This window comes from Rhinopithecus roxellana, chromosome 20 (genome assembly GCF_007565055.1).
Source record: "Rhinopithecus roxellana isolate Shanxi Qingling chromosome 20, ASM756505v1, whole genome shotgun sequence".
NCBI lineage: Eukaryota > Metazoa > Chordata > Mammalia > Primates > Cercopithecidae > Rhinopithecus > Rhinopithecus roxellana.
Window position 1 is genome coordinate 9,246,864 of NC_044568.1, and position 19,080 is coordinate 9,265,943.

At 53.0% G+C, this 19,080-nt stretch overlaps 1 protein-coding gene across 1 annotated transcript in view; it reads right to left on the bottom strand.

Moving 5' to 3' along the window:
- Positions 1 to 1,819: 1,819 nt before the first annotated feature.
- MVP (major vault protein) overlaps positions 1,820 to 19,080 on the bottom strand; it is a 28,662-nt gene continuing 11,401 nt past the window's right edge. Inside the window, exons 4-15 of the mRNA XM_010387732.2 lie at positions 16,856 to 16,979; positions 16,646 to 16,777; positions 14,566 to 14,660; positions 12,800 to 13,036; positions 9,255 to 9,536; positions 7,876 to 8,120; positions 7,604 to 7,801; positions 5,291 to 5,677; positions 4,172 to 4,288; positions 3,864 to 3,990; positions 2,470 to 2,658; positions 1,820 to 2,092 (exon numbers count right to left, since the gene is read on the bottom strand). Of these exons, the coding sequence (XP_010386034.1) occupies positions 1,865 to 2,092; positions 2,470 to 2,658; positions 3,864 to 3,990; positions 4,172 to 4,288; positions 5,291 to 5,677; positions 7,604 to 7,801; positions 7,876 to 8,120; positions 9,255 to 9,536; positions 12,800 to 13,036; positions 14,566 to 14,660; positions 16,646 to 16,777; positions 16,856 to 16,979 (2,361 nt within the window). The 3' untranslated portion in view covers positions 1,820 to 1,864. The remainder of the gene's footprint in view (positions 2,093 to 2,469; positions 2,659 to 3,863; positions 3,991 to 4,171; positions 4,289 to 5,290; positions 5,678 to 7,603; positions 7,802 to 7,875; positions 8,121 to 9,254; positions 9,537 to 12,799; positions 13,037 to 14,565; positions 14,661 to 16,645; positions 16,778 to 16,855; positions 16,980 to 19,080) is intronic.

Here is a 19,080-nt window from a genome sequence, read left to right on the forward strand (position 1 = left end):
AAAAAAAAGAAAAAAAAATTGACAGCACAGGAGAGGACGGCAATCAGGGAAGGAATGCAGCCCTCCCTCCTAGAGCCCAAGGAGAGGAACCCAGGGTGGGAACAGGAGGGAGGACAGAGTACAGATGCCAGCAGTTTGTTAGGTTTGTTGCTGGAAAGGGCCTTCCTACCCAATTTGCTTCTATTTTCTCAAAGAGGTGAGAGAAAGTGGGCAGGGGGTGTAGGTGGCTGAGAGGAGAGGTGGTGTGAATGGTTGTCTCGAAGCGGATCGCACACAAGACAGAGCAGCACAGTCAGAGGAGCTGCACCTCCCTCAATATTTGTTCCCATGAGCTTAAAATAAGATCAGTCAGCTCCGTGGGGTGTTCCTCCTCCAGCAACGTGCAGCTGGTCAGGGGCAGGGCAGAGAGGGAGGGAGGTGATTTCAGTGGGGATAGGGCTTTTTCCACTAAATATTACAGGAAGGGGAAGATGAGGGAGTTAGGGAGTCTTTTAGGGGTTTTTTTTTTTTTTTTTTATAGAGACAGGGTATCCCTCTGTCACCCAGGCTGGAGCGCAGTGGTATGATCATAGCTCACTATGGCCTCCAACTTCTGGGCTCACGCAATCCTCTCATCTTAGCCTCCCAAGTAGCTGGGAACACAGATGCATGCCACAAAATCTGGCTTTTTTTTTTTTTTTTTTTGTAGAGATGGGGGTCTTGCTATGTTGCCCAGGCTGGTCTCGAACTCCTAGTCTCAAGTGATCCTTGTTCCTTGGCCTCCCAAGGTGCTGGGGTTACAGGCCTAAGCTCCTGCACTGGGTCCCTAGAATCTTTTTACTTCCTCGGCAGAGACGGGGCGGGCCTGCCACCTACAACTCTACCTGGCCCTAAAGGGCTGGTGCACCCAAGCTGACTGCACCTGGATCCTTCTTTCAAATGAGGACCCCTTACTGGTTGTCGGGGAGAGAGTAGGATAAGGGCACCCCCCCCTTCAGTGCTCCCAAAGAGCCCAGACCAGAAGCTCAAGGAGATGCCCAATTTCTACTGCCCTAGGCAGAGTCCTCCTCCCCAACCTGACACCCCGACCTGGGAAGGGACAAGTGCACAGCACCAGGTGCAAGCCTGGCACGTCCGATGGCGCTGCGGGCACTACCAGCAGGTGGCGCCGGAGAGCGCCTCCCCGATGGGAAGCTGGGCTGCATCTGCCACAGCTGAAGGGTTAGAGGCTGAGAGCTACCGCGCAGCTGGGCTCCTGGAGAACCGGTGGTGAGATGTGGCCATTGTGGGCCCCATGGCCCCACCCGTGGCATCACCGCGCCTATCTGGGCTCTAGGAAGCCGGCAGCCACTCCGTGCACAAGGCTTTGGGGCCGCATTCCTACTGGGTGACTTCCAGCTCATCCTCCCCCTGCCTTGGGGTCTTCTCCCCTTTATGGAGAACAGTTTCCTGTAACTATCTAAAGATGTTGGCCGGGCATGGTGGCTCACACCTGTAATCCCAGCACTTTGGGAGGCCAAGGCACGTAGATCGCCTGAGGTTGGGAGTCCAAGACCAGCCTGGCCAACATGGTGAAACCCCGTCTCTACTAAAAAGTACAAAAATTAGCCGGGCGTGGTGGCACGTGCCTGTAATCCCAGCTACTCAGGAGGCTGAGGCAGGAGAATCACTTGAACCTGGGAGGCGGAGGTTGCAGTGAAAAGAGATGGCGCCATTGCACTCCAGCCTGGGTGACAGAGCAAGACTCCATCTCGAAAAACAAAAAGATGTCAGGAGCACCTCCCCTCCCCACCATTAAGCTCTCTGGTGACCCCAACCAATGTCAGACAAGAGAAAAGCGTTGAAATTTTAAATGCCCAGAAACTTCCATTGTATTAATCAGGGGTTAGCGCAGTACAGGCACCACGTGGTTGTCTCCAGGAGCTTGAGGGGCCTGAGCAGACTGGGGGGACATCCCCTCCCTGGGGCTGGGCCCACTGGCCACCCTTCTGCCCAGGGGCTGACCCTCGGGCCCCATCCCCAGCAGCCCAAAGGCTGTGCTGAAGAGGTTGATGGGAGTGGAGCCATCGGTGATGAGGGTTGATTTCAGGCCCAGGGACTGGAGCAGTTTTACCTGGAAGGCGAGAACAAGAGGAAGTTTAGATGGGTGTCAAACCCTGGCCACTTCAAAGTGACCCTCCTTAAGTCAGCTGATTTGAAGGGTCACCTCCCCTGCATTTGACCACCCTGCTTGACTGCCTTGGAAACGCTTGTCACAGACTGCTGTCCCATCCATTTCCTGTCTCCTCCAAGCTCTGGCTCACTGCTGGGTCTAGTAAAGTGCCTGACGTTGATGCAGCGTGACACCGCGTGAATGACCTGTGATGCAGGGACAGGTCACTCACCCCTCCCTTCCCCACCGTCTTTCCAGATGTTGTGTTTTCTGCCTTGGCTCTGCCTTCCTGGTTCCAAGGTTGGTCCTGAAACCAACACGCCTTCCCCAACTCTCACCTGCATCTCAGGCCCAGCCACAGCAAGGTCCCTGATGGTGCTGGGGCCTATGGCCTCTGTCATCTGCTTGAACTTCTTCACCTCCACCTCGGCCAGCTGCTGAGCCTTGCTCACCTCCAGCTCCAGCTGGGCCCGAGCATAGACCAGTTCCAGCTCTCGGACCTTCTGGACCCGCTGGAGCTCAGCCTCCTGGAAGGGGAAAAATCCAGCATTATTTTTTGACCCAGGCTGGAATGCAGATCAGGACTCACTGCAGCCTTCAACTCCTGGCTCAAAGGATCCTCCTGCCTTAGCCTCCTGGGTAGCTGGGACTACAGGCACATGCCACCACACCCAACCAATTAAATTTTGTTTTATGTAGAGATGAGGTCTTGCTATGTTACCCAGACTGGTCTTGAATTGGTCTCGACCTGACTTCAAATGATCCTCCCACCTCAGCTTTCCAAAGTGCTGGGGTTACAGGCATGAGGCACCACACTAGGTCTTTTTTTTTTTTTTTTTTTTTTTGAGACGGAGTCTCGCTCTGTCACCCAGGTTGGAGTGCAGTGGCCGGATCTCAGCTCACTGCAAACTCCGCCTCCCGGGTTCACGCCATCCTCCTGCCTCAGCCTCCCGAGTAGCTGGGACTACAGGCGCCCGCCACCACGCCCGGCTAGTTTTTTGTATTTTTTTTAGTAGAGACGGGGTTTCACCGTGTTAGCCAGGATGGTCTCGATCTCCTGACCTCGTGATCCGCCCATCTCGGACTCCTAAAGTGCTGGGATTACAGGCTTGAGCCACCATGCCCGGCCTGGGTCTCTTTTTACATTTATTTTTATTTACTTATTTTTGAGGTGGAGTTTTGCTCTTGTTGCCCAGGCTGGAGTGTAGTGGCACAACGTTAGCAATATGCAGCCTCCACCTCCTGGGTTCAAGTGATTCTCCTGCCTCAGACTACTGAGTAGCTGGGATTACAGGCGCATGCCACCACACCCAGCTAATTTTTTGTATTTTTAGTAGAGATGGGGTTTCACCATATTGGCCAGGCTGGTCTTGAACTCCTAACCTTAGGTGATCCATCCACCTCGGCCTCCCAAAGTGCTGGAATTACAGGCGTGAGCACCCGGCCTCTTAATGGGATTTTGAGCATTAAATAAGATCATGCGTGTGAAGCACACACAGCGCTTGTGCCAAGGTGGACAGTGCATGAGCGCCCAGCTGCAAAATGGGTGTTCTAATCCTTACCTTCCAGCAATGGAGTCAACGAATCCTACAAGGCAATGGACTTTGTCAAATACAAATACTTGCATGGGATGCTGGGGGACCTGGTGTCCTATACAGTCTCAGGGACTGTAGGCAATGGGTCTTTTCCAGGTCTCAAGGCCACCCCCTTCTTGATGCCTCCTCCTACTCACTGTCTCGATGGCCAAGGCCTGTGCTTTCAGCTTGGCCTGCAGCACAGACCCTTCTCCCTCAATCCGGGCTGCCTCTGCACGGGACTCGGCCTCCGCCTTGGCAGTCCCAGTGCTCTCCACGGCCATGCTGGAGAGAAGGCAGAGTCAGGTAAGACCCGGGAGACAGCCCAGTCCCCTCATGGCCTTGACTTATGCTGTAGCCGTGCACTGTCTCATCCACACCCCCTCACCCTGGCCTGCTGCCCCCACCGGCTGCCGTCCCAAGACCCTCAGCTGCTGCCAGTCTCCTCCTCTAGTTTTCAACCCACCTCAGAGCCTCCAGCTCCAAGAGTTCCTTGCGAGCTTTCTCAGCTTCTGACTGGTCCAGGATCTTCTGCCGCTCAAGCCGGCCGCGGGCTTCCTGCTCCAGTCTCTGAGCCTCGTGCCTGGAGGAGACGGAGTGCAGGTGAGAGGCTGGCATTGGGCTGGAGCAGGAACAGGAGCACCAAGGGCAGAGACCACCAACGAAACCGGTGCCCGGGACAGACCCCGGCCCCTAGAAGGCACCTGATACGCAACTCAACCCAGAATGGTATATGTGTCACAAGCCAGTGTCATTCTAGGCCCGACAAATGCAGGCATGACCGTAGTCCCTGCTTTCACGCCACTTGAGTGGGGGAAAAAACAAGTACACAAGGAGGATTTCAGACAGTGACAAGTATCTTGAAGGTAGTAAAGTGGGAGAGACCAGGCAAAGAGGTTGCTATTCAGCTGTGAGAGAAAGGAAACGGTTCCCCAAGGAGGGGATCTTTGGGCTGAAACTAGGAGGAGCCTGCCTGGAAGGGAGCCTGGGGGCCGGTGGGGGGAAGCTTTCTGGGCAGCAGGAACAGCCATTGCAAAAGGCCTTCAGGTGGGTCCAAGCTGTGCATTGAAGGAGCAGAGGAAGCCAGTGGGGCTGGAACATGTCAGCTGGAACAAGTTCTGGGGGCAAGGAACATGGAAGGGGGAGGCTAGAAGGCAAATTGGGGGAGGTCGGCTGGACCTGCAGGACAGAGTTTGGGTTTTATCACATGCAAGATGAGAGGCTGCAGGAATCGCATCTGATACGTGCTTTTTTTTTTTTTTTTTTTTTTGAGACAGGGTCAGTCTCCCAGGCCTGTTGCTCAGGCTGGAGTGCAGTGGCGCAATCATGGCTCACTGCAGCCTCAAACTCCTGGCTTCAGGTGATCTTCCTGCCTCAGCCTTTCACAGTGCTGTGATTACAGGCATGGGCCACCGCGCCCAGCCTGATTCACATTTTAAGTGGGTCACCAGATCTGTCGGGTAGAGAATAGATCCTTGGGGGTAGAGATGGCAGAAGGCAGTCCATAGGGGATGCCAGGTTATCCAGGTCCCAGCAGTGGCCTGCCATGGGCATTATGGGCAGCCGAGCTCCCAGCCTCACTCACTTGGCTGCTGCTTCCTGGGAGTTGGTGGTGATCTCGATGGCCAGCTGGACGCTGCGTTGCAGGGCGTCCCGGGTTCGCTGATCCACAGGCTCCACTGACTGCACGTCCACACTGCTGACCACCAGCCCGTTTTGGGGGAAGACAGCCCGGTCCCGGGGCCTGGGCAGGGCCATGCCGTCAGGGCCCTTGGCTTCTGAGGTCTCAAAGCCAAAGACGGCAGTGCGAATGATGCGGGCTGAGTTCTTATGGAAGTCATCGAAAGTGACAGAGGCCACGGCCCCCCGCACCCGGGATGCGATGGCCTTGCAGGCATCACCTACAAAGTCTGGCACTGAAAAGAGCTTGGCCATCTCTTGGGGGTCCTTCCGATCATTCACCTCAAAGTGCCTGTGAACAAACAGGCCCAGAATGGGGAAGCTGCTTTCACCCAGGAATCTCTCTTTTTTAGAAGAGACAAGGTCTTGCCATGTTACCCAGGCTGGTCTTGAACTCCTGGGCTCAGGCAACCCTCCCACCTCAGCCTCCCAAAGTGCTGGGACTACACATGTGATCATGCCCAGCCAGCAACTCTCTCCGAGAAGAACTTCAACACTCACCCTGTGTGGCTGGGCAGGGTCCCTCACAATAGAGAGTGCTAATATATGCCTGGTAAGATCCTAAAAACTTAACACATGTTCTCCTTTAATCTGCTCGACCACCCTATGAGATGGCGAAAATCACCACCCCCATTTTACAGATGAGGAAGTAGAGGTCCAGAGAAGTCAAGTGGCTGGCCCAAGACTTGCCATATAACATGTGACAAGCCAGAAAACTGAACCAGGCACCTGCTTCTGGGGCCTGTGCTCTTAACTATGATGCTATAGTACCTGGGAATATGTCAGCAGCTGTCTGCCGCCATCAGGGCACTGACTGCTCTAAGCTAAGAGGCGAGGGGCATGCTTGGGAGTGTTGAACATTCTTTCTGGAAACAGAATCTCACTCCATCGCCCAGGCTGGAGTGCAGTGGCACAAACTGGGTTCACTGTAACCTCTGCCTCCTGGGTTCAAACGATTCTCCTGCCTCAGCCCCTTGAGTAGCTGCGACTACAAGCTGGGACTACAGGTGCCCACAACCACTCCTGGCTAATTTTTGTATTTTTAGTACAGACAGGGATTCAACATGTTGGCCAGGCTGGTCTCAAACTCCTGACCTCAAGTGATCTGCCTGCCTCAGTCTCCCAAAGTGCTGGGATTATAGGCATAAGCCACCATGCCCGACTTTTCTTTTTTCCTTCTTCCTTCCTTCCTTCCAGACAGGGTCTCTGTGGGTCTCTGTTGTCCAGGCTGGAGTGCGGAGGCACAATCATAGCTCACTGCAGCCTCAAATTCCTGGGCTCCGGCAATTCTCCCAACTCAGCCTTCCAAGTAGTTGGGTCTACAGACATGTACCACCATGCCCAGCTAGTTTATAAAATTTTTTTGTAGAAAGTCTTGCTATGTTGCTCAGCCTGGTCTCAAACTCCTGGCAGTCCTCCCGCCTCAGCCTCCCAAAGTGCTGGGATCACAGGTGTGAGCCACCGTGCCTGGTCATGAACACTGTTTCTGTTACATGACTTATCTCACCCAATCCTAATAGCTGCTATTGAGCTCTGACCAATATAGGCACTGTTCTAACGCTCATTGCATCCTTTCAATGGCCTTGTGAAGGAGGTAATGCTGTCTTCCTCATGTTACAGATAGGGAAACTGAGGAAAGCACCCTGTCCCTTGTCCAGGTCCATAGGCTGCAAACAGCAGGGCTGGGGTGCAGGCCAGGGTGGTCAGTTTCAGAGCTTGTGTTCTCGCTACCCACTCGCACTGCCCACTCCCGCCGGCTGTGTCCCATGCATCTTTTAACAGCCTGGCAGTTAAGCATTTGACTGCATGCACACTGGGAGCTTAGCTGGGGTAGTGTCCTGCTACTGGATCCATGAGTCCTGACTCCAAGAGGTGAGCCCACGCCTTCCTTGGATTTGCGTGAACTCCTGGGTTCCCTCTTGACCTTGGCACTGAATGAGGTGTCCTGCCCTCATGGGGAGCCCAGCACTTGAGCAGGCACCTCCTTTTCTTGGGGTTCCTAGGCTGCACCCAGCAGGAACCATCACCCACTGCTTACCTGGTTTGTTTTTGTTTGTTTAGAAACAGGATCTTGTTCTGTCACCCAGGCTGGAGTACAGTGGGGCCATCATGGCTCACTGCAGCCTGGACCTCCTAGGCTCAAGCGATCCTCCCACCTCAGCCTCCCAAAGTGCTAGGATTCCAGGAGTGCACCCCCGTGCCCTGTCCCCGTTTTTACCAGTTGTAGGCCAGCTGCAGTTGCAGCCTGGCATGATCCGCCGTCTCAATGGTGATGACGTCTGTGAAGAAGTCAGGCCCCAGCAGCAGGCAGAGCGCACGGCGGGCATGGGGACGCTTGGGCCGCCCAGCCGAGAGGGACAACACCGTGAACTGCTCCTCAGGACCCAGCGACACCAGCTCAGGCCCAAAGACCACGCTGCAGAGACAGCCCGGAGTCAGAGTCAGACCTGTGGAGAGCCGCCCCCTACACCCTGCCCTGCCAGAGCTCACCGGGCTCGCTTCTCTCGGTAGTCGTACACCTGCACAGCAGCGTTGTGGGGCACGCGGTAGCTGACCACGCGGGTCTTGTTCCGGGGCGCCAAGGGCTGGAGGCTCTTAGCGGTGTCCTTCTCACCTCTGTCTGCCAGAGGGTCCTGCCCCTTGTTCAGCAGCTCCTCCACCCCGGGAGGCAGCTCCTTCTCCCACAGGACTTCGTCCTGGGTCAGCATGTAGGTGCTTCCAATCACAGCGCGTACCTTGAGACAAGGACAGGGAGGGACGCTGCCCGTAAGGGTGGAAGGGAGGAAGATCCGCCCAGCTGTCCTGAAGCACAGCCTGTCCATAGAAGGCGTGGCACGAGGTTAAACACCTTCTCTGCCGGGAGGCCAGGCACCAGCCCGGGTTTGCCATCTGTTGGCCCTGTCATCGTGGGCTAACTACCTCATCCCTTGGGCTTCAGTTTCCTCCTCTGTCAAGTGGACTTGACAGTGGCTACCTTGCAGGGTCTAGGGGTGAATGACATCTCACATGTCTAGCTCAAACGCTCTTGGCACAGAGAAGGTGCTCAATGTTATTTCTAGAATCTTCCTTCATGGGGCAGTTTGGAGGGCACCCCAGGGACGTTGAAGTAGGTCATGTACACGGATGCTCCCTAGGATTCCGAGCTGGACTTCCAGCTTGGATTCTTAGAGAAGGTTGGAGATGTGGCCCGAGGTCAAATCAAGGTCAAGGTTTTAGGTGAAGCAGCAAAAATGAAAGATTCCACTGGGATATGGGCATGAGGGAGGAGGTCCTTCCTGTTCCCTGGCCACCCCAACAGACCTTTATATGCTGGGAACCAGGTCTGCTGTGGGACAGGGTCCCTGTCCTAAACCCCCACTTGTCCTCTTAGTAGAGGTTCTAATTTTTTTTTTGAGATGGAGTCTCACTCTGTCGCCCTGGCTGGAGTGCAGTGGTGTGATCTTGGCTCACTGCAACCTCTACCTCCCAGCTCAAGCAGTTCTCCTGGCTCAGCCTCTCAAGTATCTGGGACTACTCGGACCACCACCACGCCTGGCTAATGTTTGTATTTTTAGTAGAGACAGGGTTTCACCATGTTGGCCAGGCTAGTCTCGAACTCCTGCCCTCAGGTGATTCACCCGCCTCAGCCTCCCAAAGTGCTGAGATTACAGGCGTGAGCCACCGCACCCGGTTGGTTCTAACATTTCAAATGAGGTATTTAAGGCAGGATGGCAAACACTCCACATAGTACCTTCCCCCAACCATACAGCCAACTTGATGTGGCTCTCCATGCTGCTGAAGTCCCTGCCCACCTCTCCCACACACCCAGAAAAAGCCACCACCAAGGCCAAGGCCACGTGGCAGCACCACCACCCACCCCCAGCCATTACCTTTCCAGTCTTGACATCCTGCACATAGATGCCCTCATTCTCATCTAGAGGGATGGCCTGGCGCTCCTCCACCACCTCCACCTTGGCAGATGGCACATACTCCAGGGGTCCACGGATGAGCCAGTGGTCCCCAGCCTGGTGTGAGACTTTCTCTTCATCCTCCCCCTCCTCCAGGGGCTGCAGGGCCCTCAGCAGCAGCCCTTGCTGCTCCGACAGCACGTACACATCCTGGATGCCTTGTTCCAGCTGCTCTCCCGGCTGGAGGAAAAAAGACTTCTCTCCCTAGTGGGGAGACGTGCGGTTAGGGGCAGTGCCTTTAGGGTTGCGGGTGCCTCCGATGGCACCTCCCCAGCCCCGTGCTGCCTCAGGCCTGTGTGGAGGACAGGAGCCCCAGAAGCCCGCCACCACCCCCACATCATAATGCAGTGAGGCACTGTCTGGACTGTGAGGCTCTACACAAACGTCTGCCGAATCTCATCTGCTCAAACGTGTCCTTGAAAGATTCCATAAACTGTCAGAACCTGGATCCACGCAAGCTAAACCATTAAAAAAACAACCTGTTTTTTCTTCTTTCTCCCAGGCTTTGTTTTCTAGAGATGGTGTAACCTAGGGCTCAACAAACTCTGATTTTCAGGCCAAATCTGGATTCTGCCTGTTTTTTTTTTTTGTTTTTTTGTTTTTTTTTTTGAGACAGTCTTGCTCTGTTGGCCAGGCTGGAGTGCAGTGGCATGATCTCAGCTCTCTGCAGCCTCAACCTTCCAGGCTCGAGCAATCCTCCCAGCACAGCCTCCCAAGGAGCTGGGACTACAGATGCGCGTCACCACACCCGGCTAATTTTTGTGTGCTTCGTAGATGATGGGGTTTTGCCATGTTGCCTAGGCTGGTCTCAAAGTCCTGGACTCAAGTGATCTGCCCACCTCAACTTCCCAAAGTGCTGGGATTATAGACGTGGGCCACCATGCCCAGCACTGCCTTTTTAAAAAAAATTTTATTGAGATATAATCCACATATGAAATTTTCCCATCTAGAGTATACAATTCACAATTCAGTTGTTTTAGTATACTCAGAGTTGTCCAACCATCACTACTATGTTAAGTCTAGAATATTTTCATCATCACCCTGAAAAGAAATCCTGTACCTAGAAGTTACTTCTACTCCCCACCCACCCCACCCATCACTAGTCTATTTTATGTGTTTACCTATTCTGGACATTTCATATAAATGGAATCATGCAATATGTGGCCTTTGATGTCTAGTTTTTTTTTTTTTTTTTGAGATGGAGTCTCGCTCAGCAGCCCAGGCTGGAGTGCAGTGGTGGGATCTTGACTCACTGCAACTACTGTCTCCCGGGTTCAAGGGATCCTCCCCTCTCAGCCTCCCGAGCAGTAGCTGGGATTACAGGCACCCGCCATCACGCCTAGCTAATTTTTGTGTTTTAGCAGAGATGGTGTTTCACCATGTTGGCCAGGCTGGTCTTGAACTCCTGACCTCAGGTGATGTGTCCGCCTCAGCCTCCTAAAGTGTTAGGATTACAGGCGTGAACCACCGCGTCCGGCCAGCTTCTTTCACTTAGCATAACGTTTTCAATTTTATCCATGTTGTATCACCTATAAGTATGTCATTTCTTTCTCCCCCCCCCCCCCCCAGAGACAGGATCTCATTCTATTGCCTCAGGCTGGAGTACAGTGGCACAGTCCTAGCTCACTATAGCCTCCACTTCCTGGGATCAAGTGATTTTCCCACTTTAGCCTCCCAAGTACCTGGGACTACAGGTGTGCCACCATGCCTCGCCAATTTTTTAAAGTTTTTGTAAAAATGGGGTCTCACTATGTTACCCAGGCTGGTCTCGAACTCCTGGCTTCAAGCAATCCTCCCACATCGGCCTCCTAAAGCACTGGGATTATAGTCACGAGCTGCTACGCCTGGCCTGCCATTTCTTTCTTATGGCTAAATGATATTCCATTGTATGAATATGCTACAATTTTTTATCCATTCATTAAATACATACATTTGGGTTATTTCTACTTTTTTTTTTTTTTTTTTTTTTGAGACAGTCTTTCTCTGTCACCCAGGCTGGAGGGCAGTGGTGCTATCTCGGCTCACTGCAACCTCCGCCTCCTCGGTTCAAGCGATTCTCCTGCCTCAGCCTCCAGAGAAGCTGGGTTTACAGGTGCCTGACACCATGCCCAGCTAATTGTTTTTTGTATTTTTAGTACAGAAGGGGTTTCGCCATGTTGGCCAAGATGGTTTCCAATTCCTGATCTCAAGTGATCCACCTGCATTGGACTCGCAAAGTGCTGGGATTACAAGTGTGAGCCACCGTGCCTGGCCTATTTCTACTTTTTCTGCCTCCTGTTTTTGCAAATAAAATATTCCAGAAACATGGCAGTACTCACTTGTTTACGTACTGCCCATGCTGCTTTCCTGACATAACAGCAGAGTTGAAGAACTTCCACAGAAACGATGACTCACGGAGCCCGGAATATCTACCATCCAGCCCCCTTTACAGAATGAGTTTGGCAACTGCTGGTATTCCCACATATAGTTCAGAGAGGGGATGAGGTAGCGGGTGGGAGAGGGTAAACCAAGAGGTTTGTTTTACGAAAGATGACAAAGCAAAGTGCACACCAGAATATAAAAGATGTGAAGTATAGTCACTGCGTGATAGTTCAGTCCACTACAGACTGCACATGGTGGTCCTGTAAGATTATAATGGAGCTCTTTTTTTTTTTGAGATAATCTCACTCTGTCGCCCAGGCTGGAGTGCAGTGGCACGATCTCGGCTCACTGCAGGCTTGATCTCCGGGGTTCAAGCGATTCTTGTGCCTTAGCCTCCCAAGTAACTGGAATTACAGGTACCCACAACCACACCCGGCTAATTTTTGTATTTTTAGTAGAAACAGGGTTTCCCCACGTTGACCAGGCTGATCTTGAACTCTTGACCCCAAGTGATCCACCTGCCTTGGCCTTCCAAAGTGCTGGGATTACAGGCATGAGCCACTTGCTGGCCGATAATGAAGCTTTCATACTGTGTTTTTACCTTACCTTTTCTATGGCTAGATACGTAAGTACTTACCATTGTGTTCAGCTGCCGGCAGTATTCAGGACAGTCACATGCTGCACAGGTTGGCGGCCTAGGGGCAGGCTACACCATCTAGCTTAGGTGATAGTAGGCTGTGCCATCTAGGTTTGCATAAGTGGACTCTTTTGCACAAAGACAAAATTATCTAAGGACCATTTCTCAGACTGTATCCCCATCATTAAGTGGCACATGACTGTATCAGAGAGTTTCAGAGTCTCAGGCAGAGGGTAGCCAGGAGACCTTCCCAGAAGGGGAATTAACTTCAGGTCTGAGGGGTTAGAGGCTGCCAGGAACCAAATGGGCCAGTGTCTCAGGCGTGTAAGAACTAAGCGTGTAAAGGCACAGAAGGTGTTCCCAGAACGTGCCTCTGGAGGAGAGAAGGGAGAGAGGGCAGAGGGCCTCGTGCCACTAGAGGGCATACATCTCCCAGGGCAGTCCTCTGTGGGGGGTGTAGGGACCTCACCTTGACCACACGCTTCTGCCCCAGCTGATTCTTGCCATCCGGTCCGACAGGGTCGAGAATCACACAGTAGTTGTGGGGGCCCAGGGTGGTGATGGGCACAACCCCTAGCACCTCCTCGTGGACATCTGGCACATGAGCCTCCGTGTCCTGCACCGTCACCAGCCACTCCTCCCCAGTGCGGCGGGACACTCCCCGGAAGTCCCGGAAGTTCCGCCGAGCCCGGAGGTGCAGGGCTGTCTGCAGAGCAAGGTGTTGGGTATTTGAGTGACCTGCCTCCAACTTCAGGGGATCTGCGAGCCAGATTCGCCACCAAACTCTCCCAATGCTCCCAGGTCTCAGGGACAATTTCTACCAATCCAGGGATTTTTTTTTAGTCGGAATCTCGCTCTTGTTGCCCAGGCTGGAGTGCAATGGTGCGATATCAGCTCACTGCAACTTCCACCTCCTGGGTTCAAGCGATTCTCCTGCCTCAGCCTCCTGAGCAGCTGAGATTACAGGCACATGACACCACACCCAGCTAATTTTTGTAATTTTAGTAGAGATGGGGTTTCACCATGTTGACCAGACTTGTCTCCAACTCCTGACCTCAGGTGATCCTCCTGCCTCAGCCTCCCAAAGTGCTGGGATTACAGGCGTGAGCCACCGTGCCCGGCTGACTTTGTTTTTTTTGAGACAGGGTCTTGCTCTGTTGCCCAGGCTGGAGTGCAGTGGCATGATCATGGCTCACTGCAACCTCTGCCTCTGGGGTTCAAGCGATTCTCCTGCCTCAGCCTCTGGAGTAACTGGGACTACAGGCCTGCTCCACTACACCCAGCTAATTTTTTTTTTTTTTTTTTTTGAGACGGAGTCTCGCTCTGTCGCCCAGGCTGGAGTGCAGTGGCTGGATCTCGGCTCACTGCAAGCTCCGCCTCCCGGGTTTACGCCATTCTCCTGCCTCAGCCCCCGGAGTAGCTGGGACTACAGGCGCCCGCCACCTCTCCCGGCTAGATTTTTTGTATTTTTTAGTAGAGACGGAGTTTCACTGTATTAGCCAGGATGGTCTCGATCTCCTGACCTCGTGATCCGCCCGTCTCGGCCTCCCAAAGTGCTGGGATCACAGGCTTGAGCCACCGTGCCCGGCCAACCCAGCTAATTTTTAAATTTTTTGTAGAGATGAGTTCTGTGTTGCTCAGGCTGGTCTCAGACTCCTGATCTCAAGTGATCCTCCTGCCTCAACCTTCCAAATTTTTTTTTTTTTTTTTTTTTTTGAGACGGAGTCTCGCTCTGTTGCCCAGGCTGGAGTGCAGTGGCCGGATCTCAGCTCACTGCAAGCTCCGCCTCCCGGGTTCACGCCATTCTCCTGCCTCAGCCTCCCGAGTAGCTGGGACTACAGGCGCCCGCCACCTCGCCTGGCTAGACTTTTTTTTGTATTTTTTTAGTAGAGATGGGGTTTCACTGTGTTAGCCCCAGGATGGTCTCGATCTCCTGACCTCGTGATCCGCCCGCCTCGGCCTCCCAAAGTGCTGGGATTACAGGCTTGAGCCACCGTGCCCGGCCCCAAATTGTTGAGATTACAGATGTGAGCCACTGCATCCGGCCCCAGAAAGACTATTTAACTCTTCAGATGATCCAGAATACTCCTCAGACAATCTGATCTCTGAATTTTTTTAAGTGACCCTAAAATTATTGCTTCTCTTTCACTCTCATGCCATTCTGCCACCATTCTCTGCCACTCAGAGGATTCCCTAGCCCCAGGTCCCTTAAACCACAGCCCCAAAAGCACCAACCTTTTCCGTAAGGATCACGGCGTCCACCAAATCCAGAACCTCCTCAAACACCGCTGGGAGGTATGCCCCCACTGTGGTGACCAGCCATTCTTCCCCTGGGCCAAGAGTGGAGGGTAAGGGACAAGAGTCCCCAAGCCTGCTCCCCACCTGCCCTCCCCCACAGCCTAGACACGGGATTGACAGATTTCATAGGCAAAAAGACACCACTGACCCCAGGCTCAAGGTCCTGATTGCAGTCCTTTTAGTCCTTTTTTTTTTTTTTTTTGAGACAGAGTCTTGCTCTGTATCCAGGCCAGAGTGCAGTGGTGCTATCACAGTTCACTGCAAGCTCCGCCTCCCGGGTTCATGCCATTCTCCTGCCTCAGCCTCTCGAGTAGCTGGGACTACAGGTGCCCACCACCTCGCCTGGCTAATTTTTTGTACTTTATTTCTTTTTTTAATTTTTTTTTTTTTGAGATGGAGTCTCGCTATGTTGCCCAGGCTGGAGTGCAGTGGCACCATCTCGGCTCACTACAAGCTCCGCCTCCCGGGTTCACGCCATTCTCCTGCCTCAGCCTCCCGAGTAGCTGGGACTACAGGCGCCCACCACTACACCTGGCTAATTTTTTGTATTTTTTTTTTTTTTCGGTAGAGACGGGGTTTCACTGTGTTAGCCAGGATGGTCTCGATCTCCTGACCTCCTGATCCGCCCGCCTCGGCCTCCCAAAGTGCTGGGATTACAGGCGTGAGCCACCACGCCCGGCCAATTTTTTGTACTTTTAGTAGAGACAGGGTTTCACCGTGATCTTGATCTCCTGACCTCGTGATCCACCCGCCTCGGCCTCCCAAAGTGCTGGGACTATAGGCGTGAGCCACTGCGCCCAGCTGACTGCAGTCCTCTTATTCACTTCTTTGAGGCCAGAGGAAAACAAACCCACCCCAGTATTTTTTTTTTTTTTTTTTTTTTTTGAGACGGAGTCTCCATCTGTTGCCCAGGCTGGGATCTCGGCTCGCTGCAATCTCAGCCTCCTGGGTTCAAGTGATTCTCATGCCTTAGCCTCCTGAGTAGCTGGGATTACAGGCACGTGCCACCAAGCCCAGCTAATATTTGTATTTTTTGTAGAGGTGGTATTTCACCATGTTGCCCAAGCTGGTCTGGAACTCCTGGCCTCAAGTGATCTGCCCATCTTGGCCTCCCAAGGTGCTGGGATTCCAGGCGTGAGCCACCACGCCCGGCCTAAAAGCCTTCCTAGGATACCCAAGTTGCTGCTATAACAGCCTGCTCTGCCTTCTCTAAGCTCCAAAGACCAACTTTTTTCCTTCCACTAAAATGGGCAGCAGAACTGCCTCTGTTGGAGTTGTGGATGTCCTTTGGTTTATTGGAGAAGTCAGAGTGCCTGGATGCAGGTCCCAGCCTCGCCCTGCCTGGCCACACCCCAGGGCAAGCAACCTGCATTCTGTATCCCAGTGTTAATATATAGAGAGTGGTAATGGTAGTACCTTGGGGTAGTACCTCTGTTGCCCAGGATGGAGTGCAGTGGTGCCATCACAGCTCACTGCAGCCTCCACTCCTGGGCTCAAGCAGTCCTCCCTCTTTAGCCTTCTGAGTAGCTGGGACCACAGGTGCGTGTCACAGCACCCAGCTAATTTTTAAACTCTTTGTAGAGAGGGGGTGTCACTGTGTTGCTCAGGCTGGTCTTGAGCTCCTGGGCTCAGACGATCCACCCACCTTGGCAAAGTGCTGGGATGACAGGTGTGAGCCACTATACCTATTGGCCTACATTTGTCAACTGTATTTGAACATCTGCTTTGTTGATCCAGAATCAGATAAGACATGGCCACTGCCCATAGCTCATGGTGAAGGTGGGGGAAGGAAAAGCCACATCCTCATGGTCATGGTTACATTTTCCAAACCAAGTGGAAACAGCATGAAGTGGCGGTGGGGAAGGAAGGACAATGGGTGGCCCTCAACAGCTTTCAAAAGATACCAGGAAAGTGCCTCTCTGAGACTACAGGAGGCTTTCCCCAACCTTCCCCTGCTTCCCCTGCAGTGGGGACCCCTCCTGCCCACCCCACCATCATTGCCCCTTGGTGAACCCACCTGTCACCCTCTCCTTGCCTTCCCGGTCCCAACACTCCTTGCGGGCCCTCAGTCGCAGAGCCTGGTTCTGCCTGATGATGGTGGCCTGAATGATCTCCACAACCTCCACTTCCTTCCGGGGGATGTACGTGCCTGGGGAGGGAAGGTAATGGTCAGAAGGTATCAGGGCTATAGCAGGAAGGCAGGGAGCCCTATGGAGACAGAACTTACCAGGTCCCTCGAAAAGCCACTCGTCTCCTGCCACCACCTTGTCTCCATCTTTATCCTCAAAATCAAGCAGCGCCTTTAGATGGAGAGCAGTGTTGGGCAGAACCACTTGCAGGGGTGTGATGTCCTAGTGGGGAAGAAGGTGGGGACACAGAACAATCAGTGCTGTGACCCCCCCCCCCCCCCACGCCTGATGCTCTGGAGGCGGGTCTACAGCATCCATCTCTGTATGTCCTGAAATAAGACCAGGGTGGAGGCTGGGCACAGTGGCTCACACCACTCATCCCAGCACTTTGGGAGGCTGAGGTAAGAGGATCGCTTGACCTCATTCAAGAACCAGCCTGGGCAACATAACAAGACCCCATCTCTAAAAAAAAAAATTTAGCCAGGCATGGTGGCGGCGCACACCTGTAGTCCCAGCTACTCTGGAGGCTGAGGTGGGAGGATCGTTTGAGCCCAGGAGGTTAAGGCTTCAGTGAGCTATGATTGCACCACTGCACTCCAGCCCGGGCGGCAGAGCAAGACCCTGTCTCATAAATAAATAAATAGATAATCAGGAGACATGACCAAGGTCACACAGCTAGTGAGAAACCGAATCAAGACTTGAACTCCGGTTTTGAGTGAAGCCTGCCCACTGCCCCCGACTCTGATGAGGCTGGTCCTGGGCTGAAGGAGCAGGCAGAGCGACTCCACTCCACCGCTGGCCACACACTGGATGACGAGCAGGGCTGGAGGCTCGCTGCTCAGAGAGCCTTTCCCTGCTCATCTCCTTCCTGCAGGGCACCCTGGTTGTGGTGGAGAGAACGTATCATGAAATTTAAGTTCCAGCAAGGTGATAACATACAGACACTAACCATTCTGTCCCAGTAGACTACAAATACTGTCAGGGCAAGAGGGTCTTCAGGAGTTCAGATGAAGGAGAAGTTAGAGAAGACCCTTTGAACTGAAACAGGGGCGCTCAAAGGAAGGGCTGGTTTTCTATTTTTTTGGGAGACGGGGTCTCCCTGTGTCGTCCAGGCTGGACTGCAGTGGTACAACCATGACTCACAACAGCCTCAACCTCCCAGGCTCATGTGATCCTCCCATTTTAGCCTCCTGAGTGGTTGGGATTACAGGTGTCACTCCCAGCTAATTTTTTTTTTTTTTTTTTTTTGAGACAGAGTCTTGCTCTGTCGCCCGGGCTGGAGTGCAGTGGTGCAATCTTGGCTCACTGCAACCTCCATCTCCCGGGTTCAAGTGATTCTCATGCCTCAGCCTCCCAAATAGCTGGGATTACAGGCACGTACTACCACACCTGGCTAATTGTTGTATGTTTAGTAGAGATGGGTTTTCACCATGTTGGCCAGCCTGGTCTCAAACTCCCGACCTCAAGTGATCTGACTACCTTGGCCTCCCAAAGTGCTGGGATTACAGGCATGAGCCACTGTGCCCAGTCGAACGTATTCTTTAAAATGAAAGCTTAGGCAGGGCGTGGTGGCTCACACCTGCAATCCCAGCATTTTGGGAGAATGAGGTGGAAGGATCGTTTAAGCCCAGGAGGTTGAGGTTGCAGTGAGCTATGATCACCCCACTGCACTCCTGTCTAGGTAACAGGGGAGATCCAGTCTCAATAAAAGGAAAAAAAAAAAAAAAAAAAAAAAGGCCGGGCACAGTGGCTCACGCCTCTAATCCCAGCACTTTGGGAGGCCAATGCAGGTGGATCGAGACCATCCTGGCTAACACAGTGAAACTCCGTCTCTACTAAAAATACAAAAAATTAGACAGGTATGGTGGCACGTGCCTGTAGTCCCAGCTACTTGGGAGGCTCAGGCAGGAGAATTGCGTGAACCCAGGAGGTGGAGCTTCTAGTGAGCCGAGATTATGCCACTGCACTCCAACCTGGGCAACAAAGTGAGACTCCATCTCAAAAAAAAAAAAAAAAAAAAAGGTACAAAAATCCCTATGTACTCTTCACTTGGGTTCCTTAAAGGTTATCGTCTTAATCATTCTTCATTTTCTCTCTACCCACACACTTCTTCCCCCAAACTGTCTGCACCTAAGTGGACATGAATGTCTCTAAAAGTTCCCCATGTCCTGCTATTATGCTTTCAGGATCAAGCAGCACTGATTAGTAAAGTCAGTAAAAAAACCATTAAATGGCCAGAAGGTAAAGGTAGAAGAATAGGTAAGGGAATGAAGGTGGGACGCCCACCTGCTCAGGCCCAGGCCTGAGACCAAAGGGGGACAAG